Source organism: Phocoena phocoena, chromosome 20 (genome assembly GCF_963924675.1).
Source record: "Phocoena phocoena chromosome 20, mPhoPho1.1, whole genome shotgun sequence".
Classification (NCBI taxonomy): domain Eukaryota; kingdom Metazoa; phylum Chordata; class Mammalia; order Artiodactyla; family Phocoenidae; genus Phocoena; species Phocoena phocoena.
This window is the reverse complement of record NC_089238.1, coordinates 57,555,005-57,574,405: the sequence shown is the minus strand read 5'-3', so window position 1 is coordinate 57,574,405 and position 19,401 is coordinate 57,555,005. Positions and strand designations below refer to the sequence as shown.

At 48.3% G+C, this 19,401-nt stretch overlaps 1 protein-coding gene across 1 annotated transcript in view; it reads left to right on the top strand.

The window, feature by feature from the left end:
- Positions 1-843: 843 nt before the first annotated feature.
- Positions 844-19,401, top strand: part of ZCCHC14 (zinc finger CCHC-type containing 14) — a 55,920-nt gene continuing 37,362 nt past the window's right edge. The window contains exon 1 of the mRNA XM_065898884.1: positions 844-1,416. Within this exon, the coding sequence (XP_065754956.1) occupies positions 844-1,416 (573 nt within the window). The remainder of the gene's footprint in view (positions 1,417-19,401) is intronic.

The window sequence follows — 19,401 nt, the reverse complement described above, 5'->3', positions numbered from 1 at the left end:
CGGCCGCCGCGGGGCAGGCCGGGGCGGTTCCAACGTGATCGACAGCCCCAGGGAGGCGTGGCCGGGTCAGGGGCGAATCGGATTGGGGACCCGGAACAATCATGGGCAGAGAAGGCGCAGCCCGAGCCAATCAGCTCGGGGGGCGGGCCCGGCCGCCTGGCTGTCGTGAGAGGCGGCCTCCCCGCCCACTTGCGCCTTGTCCCGGCGCCCGTCAGCTGCGAACGCGGCGCTCGGCCCGGATCCGTCCGCGGCGCTGGGAGCAAAGGCGCGAGGCCGTGGCAAGTGCCGGCGCAGATCCCTCCGCCGCCCGCTCCCGAGCCCGCTCCGAGCGCCGCTCCCGAGCCGCCGCGGCCTCCGTCCCGGGTAACGGCCGTCGGCCCAGCGCGGCGGCGCGGCGGCATGGCCCGGGCGGCTCCGTCGGGGGGCGGCCCGCAGTGACAGACCCTGCGGCGCGGGGGGAGATGGGGGCGGCCGCCTCCCGGGCGACGACGACGACGACGAGGAGCAGCCGCCGCCGCCGCCGCGCACCGGCCGCCGCCGGGGACGGGCGCGGGCCAGGAGCCCGCCCGTGAGCGGGGGGCCCGAGGCCGATCGTCGCCCCCGGCCGCCCCGGCCGCCCCGGGCCCCCCCGGCGCCCCGCGCGCGCCCGCCCGCCGGCCCCTGGCGGGGGTCTCGCCCGCGCCGCGCGCCCCCGGCCCCGGCGCGGCCCTCGGCGCCCGGCCGCCCTCGCCCTCGCCCGGCCCCGGCCGCGCCCCCGGCCGCGCCCGCCCGCGCCCCCGGCCCCGGCCTCGGCCCCGGGCGGCGGCCCCCGGCCCCGCGTGGCGGCGCGGCGCGGGCGGCAGCATGGTGGAGAAGCGCTGCCCGTTGCAGAGGGACGGCGTGTACCGCTGGTTCTCGGAGCTGCCGTCGCCGCAGCGCGTAGAGTTCCTCTGCGGCCTGCTGGACCTGTGCATCCCGCTCGAGCTGCGCTTCCTCGGCTCGTGCCTCGAGGACCTGGCCCGCAAGGACTACCACTCGCTGCGCGACTCGGAGATCAAGGCCAACAACCCGGCCGACCTGGGCAGCCTCACCAACCTGACAGACGAGGTGGTGCGCAGCAAACTGCTCGTGTCGCTGGCGCTGCTGGGCTCGGAGCAGCGCGAGGCGGCGGGCGTGCTCTACCGCACGCTCACGCACATCGACTCCATCATCCACAACTACGGGCTGCAGCTCAACGAGGGCCGCACGGGCGATGAGTTCCTGCTGCTCTTCACCATGGCCTCCAACCACCCGGCCTTCAGCTTCCACCAGAAGCAGGTGCTGCGCCAAGAGCTCACGCAGATCCAGAGCAGCTTGAGCGGCGGCGGCGGCGGCGGCGGCGGCGGCGGGGGCCCCGGGGGCAAGAGCGCGCTGCCCACATGCCCGGCCTGCCACAAGGTGCGTGCCCGCGCCCCAAGCCCCCGCCTGAACCTCAAACCTCACACCTCGCTCCCCAAGCCCCCACTGGCACCCCACATCACCGCAAACCCCTACCCGCACCCCAGGCTTCCGCCCAACCGTCTCCTCGCCACCCCAAGCTTCCACTCCGCACTTCACTCCGTGTCCCACGTCTCCCTCCTGCACTTCAGACCCCACCCTCACCTCAACCCCCTGTTCCCTCCTTGCACTCCAAACCCGCACCCCTAGACCCCGCCCGGCACCCCACGCCCCCTGGGGCCCGTCGCACCCGCCTTGCTCGGGGCCCGGGGGAGGGGGCTCTGGGACTGGGGAAGGGCGCACCGGGCAGAGTTCGCGGCCCGCCGGGCCTTCGGTACACGTCTTCCGCGGGAAGCTGGAAGCGCGATAAGGCCTTTGTCCCCTTCATCGGGCTCTTGGGCGACAGATAACCGTTACACATTGTGTCCTCTTGGTTTCTCCAAATCTGGTGTTTATTATCAGAAAAGGAAGCCGCTAGTGAGGTGGAGATTAGAAGGCGCTGTAACGATAGGAGACGTTCGCGGGGTGCTGTGCTGGGGCTCCCACGGCCTAGGTGTCCATTTCCCCTGGAGTGGTGGGGTCGGCGTCGCCCCGAGGAGGTTAGGGTCGGCGTGGGCCGCAGGCCGCCATGGGCCGCAGGCCGCCGTGTGCACGTGTGTCAGTGTGTGCGTGTACGTGAGTACACGTCTGCTTGAGTGTATGTGCATTGTGCGTATACGTGAGTGTGTGCTCACGTATATATGTGTATAGAGTGTATATGTGTATTTCTGAATGTGTACGTGTGTCTGTATTTATATTGTGTGTAAGAACAGGGCTGTTGTAACAGATGGAAAAGCAGGTTTGGAGCCTTCAACGCATGTGAAACAGTTATTTCTCCGTGACCCGCCTTCCTTTTTACAAACAACTCCAAGGCTGATTGAGAGTCCAACTAGGATTAGTTAAAAGATCTCCTGTCTCCAAATTAAACAGGAAGGGCAGAGTGGTCATTCAGTTAGAAATGTGAACTTTTGTCTAGATGTTTAAAAACTATGTAAACACAAAGCATTTGGGGCTCCAATGTCTTTTTAACAGCCCCCTGGGACCCTGTGCCAGAATTGTGCTCCAAGCAAAAGGATTTATCTTTGACCACGTGTGTTGTGTGATTTAGGATTAAAACTGACTTTCTTTGGTAGTAAAAGATTGCAGTCATACCAGTAGTCTAAGTGCTTTTTGATAGTGTCTCCGCTGTCTGAAACTAAAGCTTTGTTTCTCTGGTTTGCTAGTGGTGGTTTTTTAAGCTCTTTCAACTGTGGATTGTGGCTTTTAATGATTTCCTTTGAGACGGGGTTGTGATACCTACATTGGTTGGTTTTTTTTTAGCTGCATTGGGTCTCCACTGCTGCGCGCGGGCTTCCTCTAGTTCCCGCGATCAGGGGCTACTCTTCCTTGTGGTGCGTGGGCTTCTCATTGCGGTGTCTTGTTGTGGAGCGCAGGCTTCAGTAGTTGTGGCACGCAGGCTCAGTAGTTGTGGCTCGCAGGCTTTAGACTGCAGGCTCAGTAGTTGTGTTGCACGGGCTTAGTTGCTCCGTGGCATGTGGGATCTTCCCGGACCAGGGCTTGAGCCCGTGTCCCCTGCATTGGCAGGCAGATTCTTAAACACTGTGCCACCAGGAAAGCCCCCCTACATTAGTTTTTAACTTGTATCTTTTTTGAGATATGAACCACCTCTGAGACTTTGGTTTCCTGTTTTAAGCGTGTGTTCAAATCCCATCCTAAAAATGTTTTTCCAGCCATGACAAAGGGAAAGCAGGGCCCTATTAAGATGTGGTTGTCCACAGGGCACTCAGTAGGCTCTGGGGTGCTGGTGTTCATGGGGCTTCAGTCCCTGGTGGCCAGTGTCATGAGGTCTCAGTCCTCTGTTTGTGTTAGTAAACACTGGTAGTGTCGTATTCACCTCTTGGAGGGGATTCCTTTGTGTTATACGGATGAATCACTTTATAAAAGCAGAAGATGGCGATTGTTTTGGCGGGGCAGCGAGGTAAAGCTAGAACAAAAATACCTTTTTTAAGAGAGACTTTTTGTCAAGCCAGAAACCCCTTTGATGAGATGCAGGGGCTCGGAATTGACCAGCTGTGTGACCTTGGCCAGAATCCTCTCTCCTCCTGGTTTTCCCTTTTGGGGTGGAAGGCAGGTTACCTGTCTCATGGGCTCGTTTGGAGGCTTCCATGAGGTACCATGTGAAGCGCCCAGGAGATGTTCTATGAGTGCTCTCTTGGCCTTGTCCTCTCTGGCTTTCCATAGAGGAGTGCTAACTTCTTTTTTGGCTGCAATGCTGGGCTTGTAGGATCTTAGTTCCCCGACCAGGGATGGAACCCCGGCCCCTGACAGTGAGAACGCCAAGTCCTAACCACAGGACCGCCAGAGAATTCCCTAGGAGTACTAACTTAAGCAAGGCACGCTGTCAGGGAGTGAAATATTTATGTTTTGGAGTTTTGGTGTTTTCTAAGTTGATTTTTGAATGCGTAGTTACTTGGAGCTGGCTTTTTTGTTGTTGTTCTGTTCATCCGTGGGAAATTGGAGAATTTTGCCTGACATTTAATAATGAGGTTATAATGAGGGACCTTGGGGCCATCGCTTCCATGTTTCAGAAACAATTATGGTGTCTAGTTTTTTTTATATATAAATTTATTTTATTTTATTATTTACTTTTGGCCGCATTGGGTCTTTGTTGCTGCGCGTGGACTTTCTCTAGTTGCAGTGAGCAGGGGCTACTCTTCGTTGTGGTGTACAGGCTTCTCATTGCGGTGGCTTCTCGTTGCGGAGCACGGGCTCTAGGCACGTGGGCTTCAGTAGTTGTGGCACACAGGCTCAGTAGTTGTGGCTCACGGGCTTAGTTGCTCCACGGTATGTGGGATCTTCCTGGACCAGGACTTGAACCCATGTCTCCTGCATTGCCAGGTGGATTCTTAACCACTGCGCCACCAGGGAAGCCCATGGTGTCTAGTTTTACCTGGTACATCCCCTGTGTCACTGCTGAACTTAACTTCACTCATATTCATTTAACTTTCTGTTCCTTTGCTGCTTTCAAATTTATGCCTGATGCTGATGCACAAGTCCTGTGAAATCTAACAAGTAGCCTTTTGCCTTGTTAGTATCCCTAAATCTAATATTTAGTGCAGTCCTGAAAAAGCAGCCCCTTAAAGCTGTGTTTGCATTTCTTTTGTAAGGCGTTGTGTTTTGTTCTGAACTCTTTGAGCTTAGAGACTTTGTGTTTATCTTTTAGAGATAACGATGTTGATTGTTTTTTATTCTTTATCCTATTTAAAGGGACATACTTCTTGTAATTAAATTTTCTGATATAGTATCTGCAGTTCCTTCTCCAAAGTCTCACTGGGTTATTTTAAAATTCTTCTTGCTCCAAGGACTTGTAGAAGAAGTTTAAAAGTGTGAAGAATGTAAAATAGACATTTTTACTTTCAGAAAGGAAGGTGTTCATAGGCTAGAGGGAGAGTGGGTGGCTTCCCTGCGCTCAGTACCTAGGTGCTGCAGGTGTGCAGTGCGAAAAACTGTCTTTCCCTTTTATTTAATTATAAAGCCATAGTTTGGGGAAAAGTTTAAATTTATCCTTTACCATCTTTTCTATGTATAAGCGATAAAGTACTGTGGCATATGCTTATTTATTTATTGAGACTTAATTCGCATATCATGAAATTCCCTCCTCTGAAGTGTATAATTCAGTGGTTTCTAGTATATTCAGAGTTGTGCAGCCATCACCACTGTCTGATTCCAGAACATTTTCATCACCCCTAAAAGAAACCTGTACCTATTTGCAGTCACTTCCCATTCACCCTCCCCCACCGGTGACAACCACTAATCCACTTTCTGTCTGTGGATTTGCCTGTTATGGGCATTTCATGTGAATGGGATCACACACTAGGTGGCTTTTTGTGGTTGGCTGCTTTCACTTAGCTTACTGTTCTCAAGGTTCACTTATGTTCTGTGTAGCCTTTGTCAGCACTTCACTCCTTCCAGGTTGAATAATTTCTGTGGTGTGGCTCTACCCCGTTTTGTCTGTCCATCCATCAGTTGATGGGTTTGTGAGTTGTCTCTGGTGCTTGCTTCTAGACTTTTTCATTCACGGCTAGTAGGCTGGTGTCGTTATCCCTTCCACCTAACACTTGCTCAGTCGTCTCCGGAGTGTCGCCCACACACGGCCGTCCGGAGGGACCTGGCTCTCACGTTAAGAGTCCACCCGGCGGATTGCTGGGACCGGCAGGTCTGTCCCTGGCCTCCCAGAGGAACTGCAGTAAGAGGTGGCAGAGGCCACTCTGCTCTCAGCACTGATGGTCAGCTCCGTGGTCACGCTGTGAGCCCCTCCTGCCCTCCCGTTCCGGAATCCCCGTGATCAGGATCCTCACGGACCTATTTCCAGAGGGCGTCGAAACTGTGTCTAAGTGCTTAGTGCAGGAGTGTGGTGGGTGGTGGCCCTTCTCTGGGTGTGTGTCCTGTGGTACAGCTCCGGAGTCCTCCTCTGGGGGCTGAGTGCCCGAGAAACTTGGGGTCCACGCAGATACGGCGAACAAACCTGCTAATAATCTCTTGCCCAAGGCAGGCGAGAGCTTGCTTTGTCTCGTTGCTTTTCGTAAGCTGTTGGAAATCGTTGCAGTTCAGAGGTGAGGCACCTGGTGGTTTATGTGCTGTAGAAACGGCTTCCTCTGGTTTCTCCTTTAACCCTAAACCCTGGACTGTTGGAGCTGAAAGTAGTCTGAAACCACAAGAAGGGACTTTGCCTGGAATTGCTGTTGTTCCCACTCAGGTTAAAGGAAGAGCTGTGCCTGGAAGGCCTGTGCGGCTCCCTGTTCACACTTGTTCCAGGCAGCTGAGGTCCAAGGTCACCAGTCTCCACGCAAGTCTGCCTTCCTTCATCACGCTGCAGGAGAGGGTGTCCTGAGAGGGATTGGAGTTTTTTTTTTTTGGCCAGCTTTTATAGGTCCCAAAGAGTGTCCTCTTTTTGTAGTGAAGTATGTGATGAGGAATTGAGACATCCTGGGGTACAGGTTTAATTGCTTTTCTGCTGCTGGTGTGTTCATTGAAAATGAAGACCCCTCACCTGTCCTTGGAGTCGCAGTCCTGCTGTTTTTCTCCTGTATAATGGCTCAGCTTGTGTGGCACTTTAATGACTGTCTTTTGCCCTCAGGTTAATTTAAGGCTGTTTACTTTGACACGAGCTAGTTAGCATTTGCTTTATTTAACTCAGCAAACATTTTTGAGTTCCTGTTCCACCTGTGTTCTGGAGTATAGTTGTAGAAGCTGGAAGTGTCATGTACTAGGGTGTGATGAGCGATGGGGTAGCATTACTGATACAAGTTAGAACGTAATTGCAGGTGGACGTCAACATTAGCCCTGTTTCTGCAGTTTTTGAAGTTCATTGTTCACTTAGGCTTTATTGTACCCATCTTTCTTCTCAGTCCTGTATACTTTATTTACCTTCCTTTTGGATTGAGGACATTTTGGATTAATATACGTATTTTCCCAACAAATTCACTTCCGAGTTTTCCAACTTGAAAGGAAGCTAGGAGAAGGGACCCGAGCTGGTACATCCTTTCTGTTTGCTAAATCGTTGACTGCTGACCTCCTTAGAGGCTGTTAGTAAATCAGAGGAAAAAATTTATCACATCTAGGAAAAACAGTCTCTACTTCAGTATTCTTTTTATTTTTTCCTGCCTTAGATGGATTGGATTTTGGAAAAAAAGATCCTTTGGGTATCCTTTTTTTTTTTTTTTTTTGAGAACCGTCCTCAGAACACTGCTTGTCTCCTTAGTTTGAGTAGGAACTGTTGCCCCAAGTTCACTAACTGGTTTACAGATTATTGAAGGGTTTCTGATGTTTGACTTTACCCTTGACATATACAGTTTAGAAATCAGTTTCAACCAGGCAGCTTTTCTCCAGTCTCTGTAGCGGTTTTGTGGGACCCTCCCTATTTATAATAGCCACTCTATTTTATGGCTGCCCTGTGAGACCTAACATATTATAGCAGCGTTTCCTGTCAAAAGTGAAAAGCAATTATCAAGAACTAATAAAATATTTGGTTAATTCTCAAGCAGTCTGTTTTGTTTTGGGTTAGAAGGCCTGACGTTATTTAGAGTGAAGAGAAGACAAAGGCAAGACCCACTATCTTCCAAGTAATTGCTAATTTCACATAATCTCTTTGGCACAGTATATGGCCGGGACCTCAGAGGCAGGGCCAATGGACGCGCCTCTGGGGGTTGGAGCTTCGGGTGGATGTTTTGGGGCAGAGGTTGCCTTTCTGTCCCAGGCAGTCCCTCTGTCTCTGTTCTGGTCACGTCTGCCTGTTTCCTCAGGGACATCGTTAGGTCACGTGCTGCGCTTTGCTATTTCCTGACCTCCCCACCTCCCCACAGCAACCTTTGACCTCCACTGTTTTCCCACTTGGAGCATCAGCCCTTTCGTGGAAACAGCGAGACCCTTCCTTCCACGTGTCCCCTCCGTCATCCGCTCACGTCTTGGTTCCTTTGTGACCAAGTCCTGCCCCAGAACAGCCAGCAGGCCTGCGCTCCAGGGAGAGCCCATTTTTAACAGTTTGGTGTGAATCCTTCTGATGTTCTAATGCCTATATAAATATATACTTATGTATTCTTTGAGAACATCATATATACATAATTAAATACAAATAGGATCTCCCATACATGCTATTCTGCCCATGTGTGCGTGCGCACACAGACACACACACACACACACCCAGTGGTAGAGAATACAGCCAGCCTCCTGGAACCTGGCTTCTGCCCCCAGCCTCTTCAACTAGAACAGTTTTTATTAAAGGGAACCCAATAAATCTTTTAAATTAAAAATATTTTAATAGGTAATGAGAAGTACAAAGAAAATTGAAAAGCTACAAAAAAATATTCAATGAAACATCCCCTTCTTGCTCCTCCCCCATCCCCCATGCAATCAGAGGAGGACACACAGGACGTTTCAAGGTTCCTTTCCTTTACCTGGTTGTTGATACCTTTTATATCACATTAAAAAAACAAGTTTTTGGTTTTTTTGTTTTTTTTTTTCCCCAGGAACCCATGCAGTTCCGTTCCCCTCTTTGTTCCTTGTAGAACCTTCTAGAAAGACTCTGTGTTTACAAGTAGGTAACTGGTGTCTTGCTGCACACACAGGTCTGTCCCTCGTTTGCTTCTCTCGGCGACTTTCTTGATGAGCGCTCTCACGTCAGTCCGCAGAGCTGCTTCATTCTGTTTTGTGGCTGCCCTGTGTGCCTCTACAGCTGAGCACTGTCCCCATCTTACTGGTACAGTGTCTGTCCCTTCCATACCACGCACGCGCCACCTGCATGTGGCCTTTCACATGTTGGTAAGTGTGTCTCCAGAGCAGAAGCCTGGACGTGGGGTTGGTGGCAGGTCACATGGTCTGCGCTGATGTAATTATTTGGGGTGTCGCCGAGCTGCACCTTGTGGGACCTCCACAGCGTGTGTGAGCACCTGTCTGCGTCCCTCCCCTCCTGCGGGGCGTCAGCGCACCGCTGGCTGCTGCCGGGCACTTAGGCGAGGAATGCTGCTCAGTGCAGGGACATGTTTGCGGGTGATCCATTTTATTTATCTTTGTTGAGCTCTCCGTATCCTTTGCCCCTTTCTGTTGGGTTGTTGATCTTTTCTTTATTGTTTTTTAGGAGCTCTTTAAGTTTCAAGGAAATTGTCCTTTTGTCTTTAGTGGAAGTTGTAGGTATTTGTTTTCCAGGTTTGGGTTTTTTCCAAAAGACTTTACTATGCAGTTTTTATTGTTTGTTTGTTTGTTTGTTTGTTTTTAATGTCATTCTTACCAGTCTCGTTTGGCTTCTGGGTGTTGTGTCCCAATTAGAAATGCAGTGTACATAATGTGTCGTGCCTAGTACTATACATATGCATAGATTGTGCTCATATACACATCATGCATTATACATGATAACCATTCCCGGTGGTGTCTCCTTACGAAACTCGTGTGGTTTCTCATTTTACATTTAACAGATCCATCTGGAGTTTATTTGGTGTAAGGTACAAAGCTGGGTTTATATTTTCCAGATGACCACCTAGTTGTCCCAGTGCCATTTGTTGAATAATGCATCCTTTCGCTCTCAGATTTGAAGTGCTGTCTATTACGATACGGCGTATTTCCCAAGTATGTTTCGGTTTACTTCTAGACTCTCTATTGGGTCTCACTGATGTCTTTATCTTGATGACCTCTTATTTGCCAGATTCGTTGGCTACTTTTCAGCCCTTATCCTTCTCATCTCTCATTTGTTCTGTGGGTTCCCTGCACAGTGAAATTCCCCAGGGGATGGTGTTATTTATTTTATTTTTTTTTAAACAAATGGGGCTGCTGAGATGCTGGGTTAAAGGGTCTGGGCGGGGCCTAGTCACCCGCTGCCTGGGAGCCGGGCCCCCTCCCTTACTTCTCTGGCACCGCCGACTTCCTCCTGCTTCTATGAGCATTTGTTTTCCGTTTCTCTCCTGCTTTCCTGCCCTTTTGATGATGGTATTCCTCAGGCTTCTCTCCTCCTTTCTCTTCTCTTGTTACTTTATAATTCATGACATATTGAGCTGTGTTTTTGCCACTCTCTCAGGTTACCCCCAAATCTCTAACTAACTGGGACTGAGCTGCAGCTGGGTGTCCCAGGGAGCTCAGTGTGCCCAGAGGCAAGGTCCTCTCTTCCCATCCTTTACTGCTGCGCCCTTGTCCTGATCCCCAGCCAGGAGCCCACGCCTGCTTTCTCATTTTCAACCAGCTTGTTCTCAGGTCCCAAGCATCTCCATAGACTTACTGTTCTCCATCGGCCCTGCCGCAGCCCGGGTCAGCGTTGGTTCTGTCTGTCTGTCTGTCCCTTGCTCTCTCCCCACCTCACCTCTCCCTAACACACTTGGCATGATGGTTACATCTGTGGGACACTCCTTAGTAGGTGGATTTGGGGTGGTTTATCAGGGATTCAGGGTACAGATTAAAGCCATCTTCTGGGGACAAGCACAGCCCTAGCCCCACGCGGCCCCGCCTCATCCCAAGTCAAGAAGCAGACGGGAATGTGAGTGAGTGACGACCTCTTTGTAGAATTAACTGATGCCATTGTTTTAAGTCTACAAGAGGCAACTTTATAACTTCTCTCTTTTGTTTTTTGGTTAAATTTAAAACGGAAATTTCGGTACCTTAACTCCTTTTAGAAATAACAGTGACATGTTCAGGTGCCGACCTTAACCTGGTTGTAGTCTAGTACCACACCTACTCGTCTCCCTGGCCTGGGTCTGTGTACTGCAACGCCCCGTAGTCTCCCTGGGCCCCTCTTAGCCTCTAACGGCAGTTCCCAGGGTGGCACAGGAACGGTCCTGGTAAGATGCCCGTAGGAGGGTTATTCTCTGGCACGCAGTTCTCAGCGTGGTGTGCTGCGTCCCTTGTGATCTGCCCCTCGCCTGGCTATATTCAGCTCTTATATTGCTCCTGTTCGCTGTGTTGCCTCGTTGCCCTGAGCCTTTGCAGATGCTGTTCTCTCAGATGGGACACCTGCTGCCTGGGGCACCCTAGCCCGCACTTCCTGGTGCACACGTATTAAATAAGGCTTCTTCTGGCTCCTGCTGGCCTAGCCCTTACCCTACTATAGTAGGGTTCTTTAAGTTTTCATCACCAAACTTTGCCTTATTGGAGGGCAGAGACTGTGTCTCTGTCTTTCAATCCCAGAGGCCAGCGGTCCCTGCCACCTAGGAGGAGCTGTGTCCTGAGAGTCTGTGAAAACCCAGTGGAAGGGACTTGTTGATGTTTATGAAAGGCCCCCCCCCCCCCCCCAGTGAAAACCTTTTCTTCCTTAGTGCTTTTCCTCTCTATGGCCCTATTAGTAATATCTGTTACCAACTCACACTCTCCATAGCCTTTATCCAATGGCTGTTTCTCTTACGCATTACACAGCCGTAGATTCTAGTGAAATTTTAACATCTGTATCCTACTTGGTTTTTTTTCAAAAGCCAGCGTGCAAAAGCTTCTGTTGGGAGAAACTCTCTGAATGGGATGGTTTGGCTTTACATTACGCTGTGACAAAACTAAGTTTATGGACAAGTACACCCAGAGCTGGGGAGGAGGTGAGAGCTGTGGACAGGGCGTGTGGTCGTCCGGTGCTCTGGTGGGCTGGTCACTTGTGGAGCCGTGCACGTGGATCAAGTCGTCTTGGAGAGGTAGCTTAGAGCTTGTGTCTCTAAACGTAAGGCTCTTTCGCTGTTTTCCTTTAGTGTTTGCAGAATTGTAAATCATGGTAAGCCTAGATGTTTTTTAATGTGCTATAGAACGGCAGTAAACCGAGCGACTGTTATCATCCCAGTTGTTAGTTTATATGTCTTTTATGCTTTAAACACTGACATCAGATTCATTATAAGAAGGGAGCATTATAGCATCATTTCCTAGTTATTTGGGTCTTTTACATAAGAACTTCAGTAGAATTACTAGAAAGAAATTGTATCCTCAATTTTCTTACTGATTCACAGTGAATCTAATTAAAACATGTATATGTAGGAACTACTTCTAGAAATATTATAGTCTAGACTAGAAAAAATAACTTTGAAAAAGGAGGAGAATTAATTTGTGGGGAAGAGAAACAGTCCCTTCTCCCATCACATTTGGGCATTTTAATAAAAATTAAAAGCTTGGGAATAATGGTAACAACCTAGCTATAATAAAGTCAATCAAATTAATGACATACTCTGAGCGTACTGGGTGTTGAGGTTGTGTGGGAAGCGCTGGGTGGTGCGTGTACTCCACCTGGACGCAATTAAGTATTAAAATACTCTCCGGAACTCCGCTCTTCCCTGTGGGAGGATGATCCTCCTGTCGCCAGCTTCCTGACAGAGTATGTTTCTGGTACGGGTACTTTGCAGGCTGCGATTTTTCTGAAAACACTTATTTTGTGTGGGTTTTTTCCTGTACTTTAAAGCCTGGGTGTGAAGCTCGTGAACCAATGTGCTGTTCATATTCGTGTTGGGGAGGCTGATTTCCCAATCACAATGACTCTCTTTCTTTCAGAATTGTTAGGAAAGAGATGAGTAGAGGACAGGGAGCACGCACACAAGAGGGGTACGTGCCCTGTGCGGGGCACTCTGCAGGCTGCTTCTCATGTGTGTGCGCGGTCTTCCCAGTGAGCCTGTGAGGGAGGTTCCATCCCATCCCGTCCTGTCCCCGTTCTGGCAGCAAGGAGACAGACACAGGGCTTAAGGCTGCGTAACTTCAGAGGTGACATGAGTAAGGGGCTGTGTGTATTATGTGACACCAAAATTATGTTAAAAGTGGTGGGCTTTTTTACTTCATCGTTAAAAGTGAGAGGAAAACCCTGAAGAATATGAAATGAGAAGACAAAGGAGGCTAAGCTCTGTGGCTCATGGAGTAGGAAGTAGGAGGCATTGGCAGTTATGTGAGCTGCGGGCGCCCAGCCACCTCTGGGCGGCTCTGATTGCTCCTCGGAACCTTTTGTCATAGTGATGTGGTTCTTCTCCCAGCCACCCGACCCCTACTCATTCATTTTTATTCTTTCAGTAGCCTTTCGTTGATATCCTCAGTATTACAGCTCAGTGTATGTATAGTTTAGTTTAAAGGTAAAACGTACATTCTGTGACTTGCACACTTTTTTTTTCCTGTTTTAACTTTTTTTTTTTTTTTTTTTTCCGGTACGCGTGTCTCTCACTGTTGTGGCCTCTCCCGTTGCGGAGCACAGGCTCCGGACGCGCAGGCTCAGGGGCCATGGCTCACGGGCCCAGGGATCCTCCCGGACCGGGGCACAAACCCGTGTCCCCTGCATCGGCAGGCAGACTCTCAACCACTGCGCCACCAGGGAAGCCCTAACCATTTTTTAATTTAATTTAACTGATTTATTTTTTATCATCTTTACTGGAGTATAGTTGCTTTACAATGCTGTGTTAGTTTCTGCTTTTTAACAAAGTGGATCAGCTATACGTATACATATATCCCCATATCCCCGCCCTCTTGCGTCTCCTTCCCACCCTCCCTATCCCACCCCTCTAGGTGGTCACAAAGCACCGAGCTGATCTCCCCGTGCTATGCGGCTGCTTCCCACTAGCTAGGTATTTTATATTTGCTAACCATTTTTTAAAATTGGAGTATAGTTAATGGACAATGTTTTGTTAGTTTCAGGTGTACAGCATAGCGATTCACTTATACATACATAAATTCTTTTTCAGATTCTTTTCCATTATAGATTATTACAAGGTACTGAATATAGTTCCCTGTGCTATACAGTAGGCCCTTGTTGTTTACCTGTTTTACATACAGTAGTGTGTGTATGTTAATCCCAACCTCCTAGTTTATCTATACCGTCCCCCTGTCCCGCCGCCCCGCTGTCCCCTTTGGTAATCATAAGTCTATTTCTGTTTTGTAAGTAAGTTCATTTGTACCATTTTTTAGATTCCACATATAAGTGATATCATATGATGTTTGTCTTTCTTCGTCTGACTTCACTTAGTATGATAATCTCTAGGTCCATCCATGTTGCTGCACGTGGCGTTATTTCATTCTTTTTTATGGCTGAATAATATTCCATTGTGTGTGTATACCATATCTTCTTTACCCATTCATCTGTCGATGGACATTCCGTGTCTTGGGTATTGTAAATGTGCTGCTATGAACATTGTGGTGCATGTATCTTTTTGAATTAGAGTTTTCATCTTTTCTGGATATATGCCCAGGAGTGGGATTGCTGGATCATATGATAGCTCTGTTTTTAGTTTTTAAGGAATCTCCATACTGTTCTGCATAGTGGCTGCACCAATTTACATTCCCACCAAGAGTGTAGGAGGGTTCCCTTTTCTCCACACCCTCTCCAGCATTTGGTATTTGTAGGCTTTTTGATGATGACCATTCTGACGGGTGTGAGATGATACCTCATTGTAGTTTTGTTTTGCATTTCCCTAATAATTAGTGATGTGGAGCATCTTTTCATGTGTCCGTTGGCCATCTGTATATCTTCTTTGGAGAAATGCTTATTCAGGTTTCCTGCCCATTTTTTTAAAAAATAAATTTATTTATTTTTGGCTTTGTTGGGTCTTCGTTGCTTTACGCGGGCTTTCTCTGAGTTGTGGCGAGCAGGGGCTACTCTTTGCTGCAGTGTGCGGGCTTCTCATTGCAGTGGCTTTCTTGTTGCGGAGCACGGGCTCTTAGGTGCACGGGCTTCAGTAGTTGTGGCGCACGGGCTCAGCAGTTGTGGCGCACGGGCTTAGTTGCTCGGCAGCATGTGGGATCTTCCCAGACCAGGGCTCGAACCTGTGTCCCCTGCATTAGCGGGTGGATTCTTAACCACTGCACCATCAGGGGAGTCCTTCTGCCCATTTTTTTGATTCGGTCGTTTGCTTTTTGGATATTAAGCCACATGAGCTGTTTGTGTATTTTGGAAATTCATCCCTTATTGGTCGCACTGTTTGCAGATATTTTCTTCCACTCCATAGGTTGTCTTTTCGTTTTGTTTATGGTTTTCTGTGCTGTGTAAAAAGCTTTTAAGTTTAATTAGATCCCATTTGTTTATTTTTGTTTTTATTTCCATTATTCTAGGAGACAGATCAAAAGAATACTGCTATGATTTACGTCAAAGAGTGTTTTGCCTATGTTTTCCTCTAGGAGTTTTATAGTATCCGGTCTTACATTTAGGTCTTTAATCCATTTTGAGTTTATTTTTGTGTATGGTGTTAGAGAATGTTCTAATTTCATTCTTTTACATGTAGTTGTCCAGTTTTCCCAGCACCACTTATTTAAGAGACTGTCTTTTCTCCATTGTATATTCTTGCCTCCTGACTGTAAGTGTGTGGGTTTATTTCTGGGCCTTTCGTTCTGTTCCGTTGATCTATATTTCTATTTTTGTGCTAATACCATTACTGTTTTGATTACTGTAGTTTTGTAGTATACTCTGAAGTCAGGGAGCGTGATTCCTCCAGTTGCATTCTTCTTTCTCAAGGTTGTTTTGGCTATTGAGGGTCTTTTTTGCTTCCATACAAATTAAAAAGTGTTTTGTTCTGTTTCTGTGAAAAATGCCGTTGATAATTTGATAGGGATTGCATTGATTCTGTAGATTGCCTTGGGTAGTGTGGTCATTTTAACAATGTTAATCCTTCCAATCTGAGAACATGGTATATGTTTCCACCTGTTTGTGTCGACTTCAGTTTCTTTCATCTTGTAATTTGCAGAGGACAGGTCTTTTGCCTCCTTTGGTAGGTTTATTACTAGGTATTTTATTCTTTGTGATGAGATGGTAAATGGGATTGTTTCCTTAATTTCTCTTTCTGATATTTCATTGTTAGTGTATAGAATTGCAACAGATTTCTGTGCATTAATTTTGTATCCAACAACTTTACCAAATTCATTCATAAGCTCTAGCAGTTTCCTGGTGGCATCTTTAGGATTTTCTATGTATAGTATCCTGTCATCTGCAGAGAGTGACAGTTTTACTTCTTTTCCAATTTGGATTCCTTTTATTTCTTTTTTGTCTCTGATTGCCATGGCTAGGACTTCCAAAACTACACTGAATAAAAGTGGTGAGAGTGGGCATCCTTGTCTTACTCCTGATCTTAGAGGAAACACTTTCAGCTTTTCACTGTTGAGAATGATGTTGGCTGTGGGTTTGTCATCTATGGTCTTCATTATGTTGAGGTATATTCCTTCTCTGCCCACTTTGTGAAGAGTTTTTATCATAAATGGATGTTGAATTTTATCAAAAACTTTTTCTTCATCTATTGAGATGATAATATGGTTTTTATTCTTCAATTTGTTAACGTGGTGTATCACAAAATGCACACATTTTAAGTGTATCATGTGAGTGAGTGAGTGTTGTTCACCACTTGAGTTTTGGTAAATGAATGAACCCCTACCAAGATACAGAACATTACTATCACCCCAGAAAATGTCCTCATTCTTTTTTGGGTCAGTTCCCACCTTTACTGCCACCAAACCCTGCTATCTCCTACCTCCTGCCTTTTTTCTTGTTTTTCTCTTCTATTTTTCCCCCACCATTGATTAGTTCCACCTTCTCTGGAACTTCATTTAAGGGGACTCATAGACTCCATTTGAGCTATGGGCTTGCTTTGTTGCACGATTTTTAGTGGCTGGTCCAGGGGTTACTGAAGTTTCACAGTCTGCCTTCCTGGAGTTCATGTGGAGAGTGAGAATCTTGCAGTTGTATTGTACCCATAAGGTTTCTCTGTCCTTCATGCTGTGGTTAAATATGTATTGCTTCTATATAGGCTGTTTAGTCCTACAATATATTTTTTGCTTTAATAGGAATATATATTTTTTAAGTTAAGATAAAATATAGTCTTTTACGTTTACCCACGTATTTGCCATTTCTTACAGAAGAACCGGTTTGTTACCATATCCCTTCAGTCTGGAAATCTTTTCTTCAGCATGTTTTGGAGTGCAGGGCTGATGGCAAGAAATTCTCTGTTTTCTTTTATCCAAAAATGCTTTGTTTTGCCCTGTATTGTTAAAGGGTGTTTTCACTGGATGTAGGATTCTTTGTTGACTGTTCTTTTTCTTCTAGCTTTTAAAAGAGTTGAGACATGTCTTCTGGCCATCATTCGTTTTATGGTTCTGTATCCAAAGTGCTCTTTTCCTATGGCTGGTTTCAAGATCACCTCTGGCTTTGGTATTGGAGCAGCTTGACTGTGTTGTTTTCTTGAGTTTATCTTGTTTGCTGTTCTTTGAACTTCCTGGATCTGTAAATTTATGTCTTTTACTAAATTGGGGAGATTTTCAGCCATAATTTCTCCACGGTTTTTCCTGTCTCCATCTCTCTTTCCTTCTGGGACTCTAGCTGCAGGTATGTTAAACCTTTTGATATTATTCCACAGGTCCTGGAAGCTTTGTTCTTCTTTTTTTTTTTTTTTTCCCCAAAATATTTCTCTCTCTCTGTGTTTTGGATTGGACGCTTTCTGCTGATCTGACTTGAAGTTCACTGACTTTTCTGTTAATTCCAAACTGCTGTTAAGGCCATCCAGTGGATTTTTTATTTCAGAAATAGCACTTTTTGTTTTAGAATTTCCATTAAATTTTTTTTTTGTTATTCTAGGACAATTTTTTAGAGCACTTTTAGGTTCCCAGAAAAATTGATCATAATCACCCAAAGTCCACAGTTTACGTTAGGGCTCACTCTTGGTGGTGTATGTTTTATAGGTCTGGACAAATGTGTAATGACGTATATCCACTGTTACAGTATAACAGAGTATTTTCACTGTTATTAAAATCCTCTGTGCTCCACCCATTCATACCCGCCCCCCCCCCCCCCAACCCCTGGCCACCACTGATCTTTTGACTGTCTCCATAGTTTTGCCTTTTCCAGATGTCACATGGTTGGGATCAGATGGGCTTCTTCACTTAGGAACATGGATTTAAGCTTCCCCCACGTCTTTTCCTGGCTGCAGAGCTCATTTCTCTACAGAGCTGGGTCATAGTTCGTTGTCTGGAAGTTCACAGTTGATTTATCCATTCACTTACTGAAGGCCATTGGTTGCTTCCTGAGTTTCCATTTTTAGAAACGGTTTCTGTTTGTCTCCTGAGATCTCCTCTTTGGTTCGTATACCATGGGCATATTTTCCCTCCCGTCCCGGAGCCTCGTTACAGCAGCCGCTTCTCGCCCCTTGCCTCGGGCCGCAGCTCCGGCTCGTCTTGTGCCTGCCCTCCTTTTCTCTCTCTGTGGGTCTCGTTTTCGTTTCTTTATGTGGCCAGTAATTACGGATCGCTTCTTGGACTTTGTGTGTGAGGCGTTGTAGAAACTCTGGATTTTGTTCTGTCCTCCTGAAGGGTGTTGGCGCCCAGTTGCGTTTGTTTGGTGTGGTGGACCTGGCTGGGCTCCTCCCAGGCCCTCTCCGGTGTCCGCTGGCTGCTGCGGTCCGTGCAGCTGATTGGTCCTGGGGTGACCGCCAGGAGCCTGCCCTTGGTGCCCGGCTCAGGGCTCACGCGGAGCGTGGGCGGGAGTCATATGCAGGATTTGCTGCTCCACTTCCGGGCGCTGTCCTTTCGGGGTTTCCCTCTCGCTTTCCAGCTGCTGGAGTCCCCCAGCATTCCGATCTCTGGCTCTCCGGGTTGGTGAGACTTGGGGCCCTCCCTGAGCTTCAGCTGCTCTTCTCTCTAGTGCGGCCTAGGCCTGCTGCACAGGAGTTCACCCGTGCACGTCTCGCTTCCAAGCTGAGACCTCCCCCTGGTTTCTCCTGTGTTTGGTTTTGTCGGTTCATTGTTTTATATGCTTTCTCCGGAGCTTATGCTTATCTGCAAAATATTGCTCTGACTACTCAGCTGTTATTGAATGGAGAACCACCTGTGTTTTGTAATCCAAGTGCTGTGGTCAGTGTAGACCATGGGTCCAAGAAGGAGTAACGCTCCCCGAGGAAGTATAGCTGAGAAGGAGTGCTTCCCGCTTGCTGGGACTCGCGTCACTGTAAAGGTGAGGCTCTGGGCAGAGGCGGAGAAATGGGCTGGCCCGGTGCCTTGAGATTAGCGTGTCCTTTGGAGACTGCACATAGATGCTTGCTGAGGTGTTCTGGCACGCAGGGTGCTGAGGAGGGTCTGGTGTGTGAAAGGGCAGGCTCAGCGCCCGTACCCGTGTGCCTCTCAGGTGCAGGGTCTGCTGCCATCTGCGGCTGGAGGCGCCTCTTGAACTTCTTGACCTGAGTGTCTTCTCTGATCACGCGTTGGGCCCTTTCCGGCCTGATCTTTCCCTGAGCAGCTGCCTGGCCCTGAGCGGCTGAGCGGCTTGGCCGTGCTCGCAACAGGCGTCTGCTCAAGTGGCTCCCGTAGAAGTAACTCCCCAGGGCCTGTGTTACTCATGCTCTCTGGACCTTTGGTGCATCCTCGTCTTCGGCTGGGTGGCTGCTGCTCGTTTCCAGCTGCTTTGGGTGCCTGTTGTCCCCCATCCCGGATGCCCCAGTGTTCTGGACTGAACCCGTATCG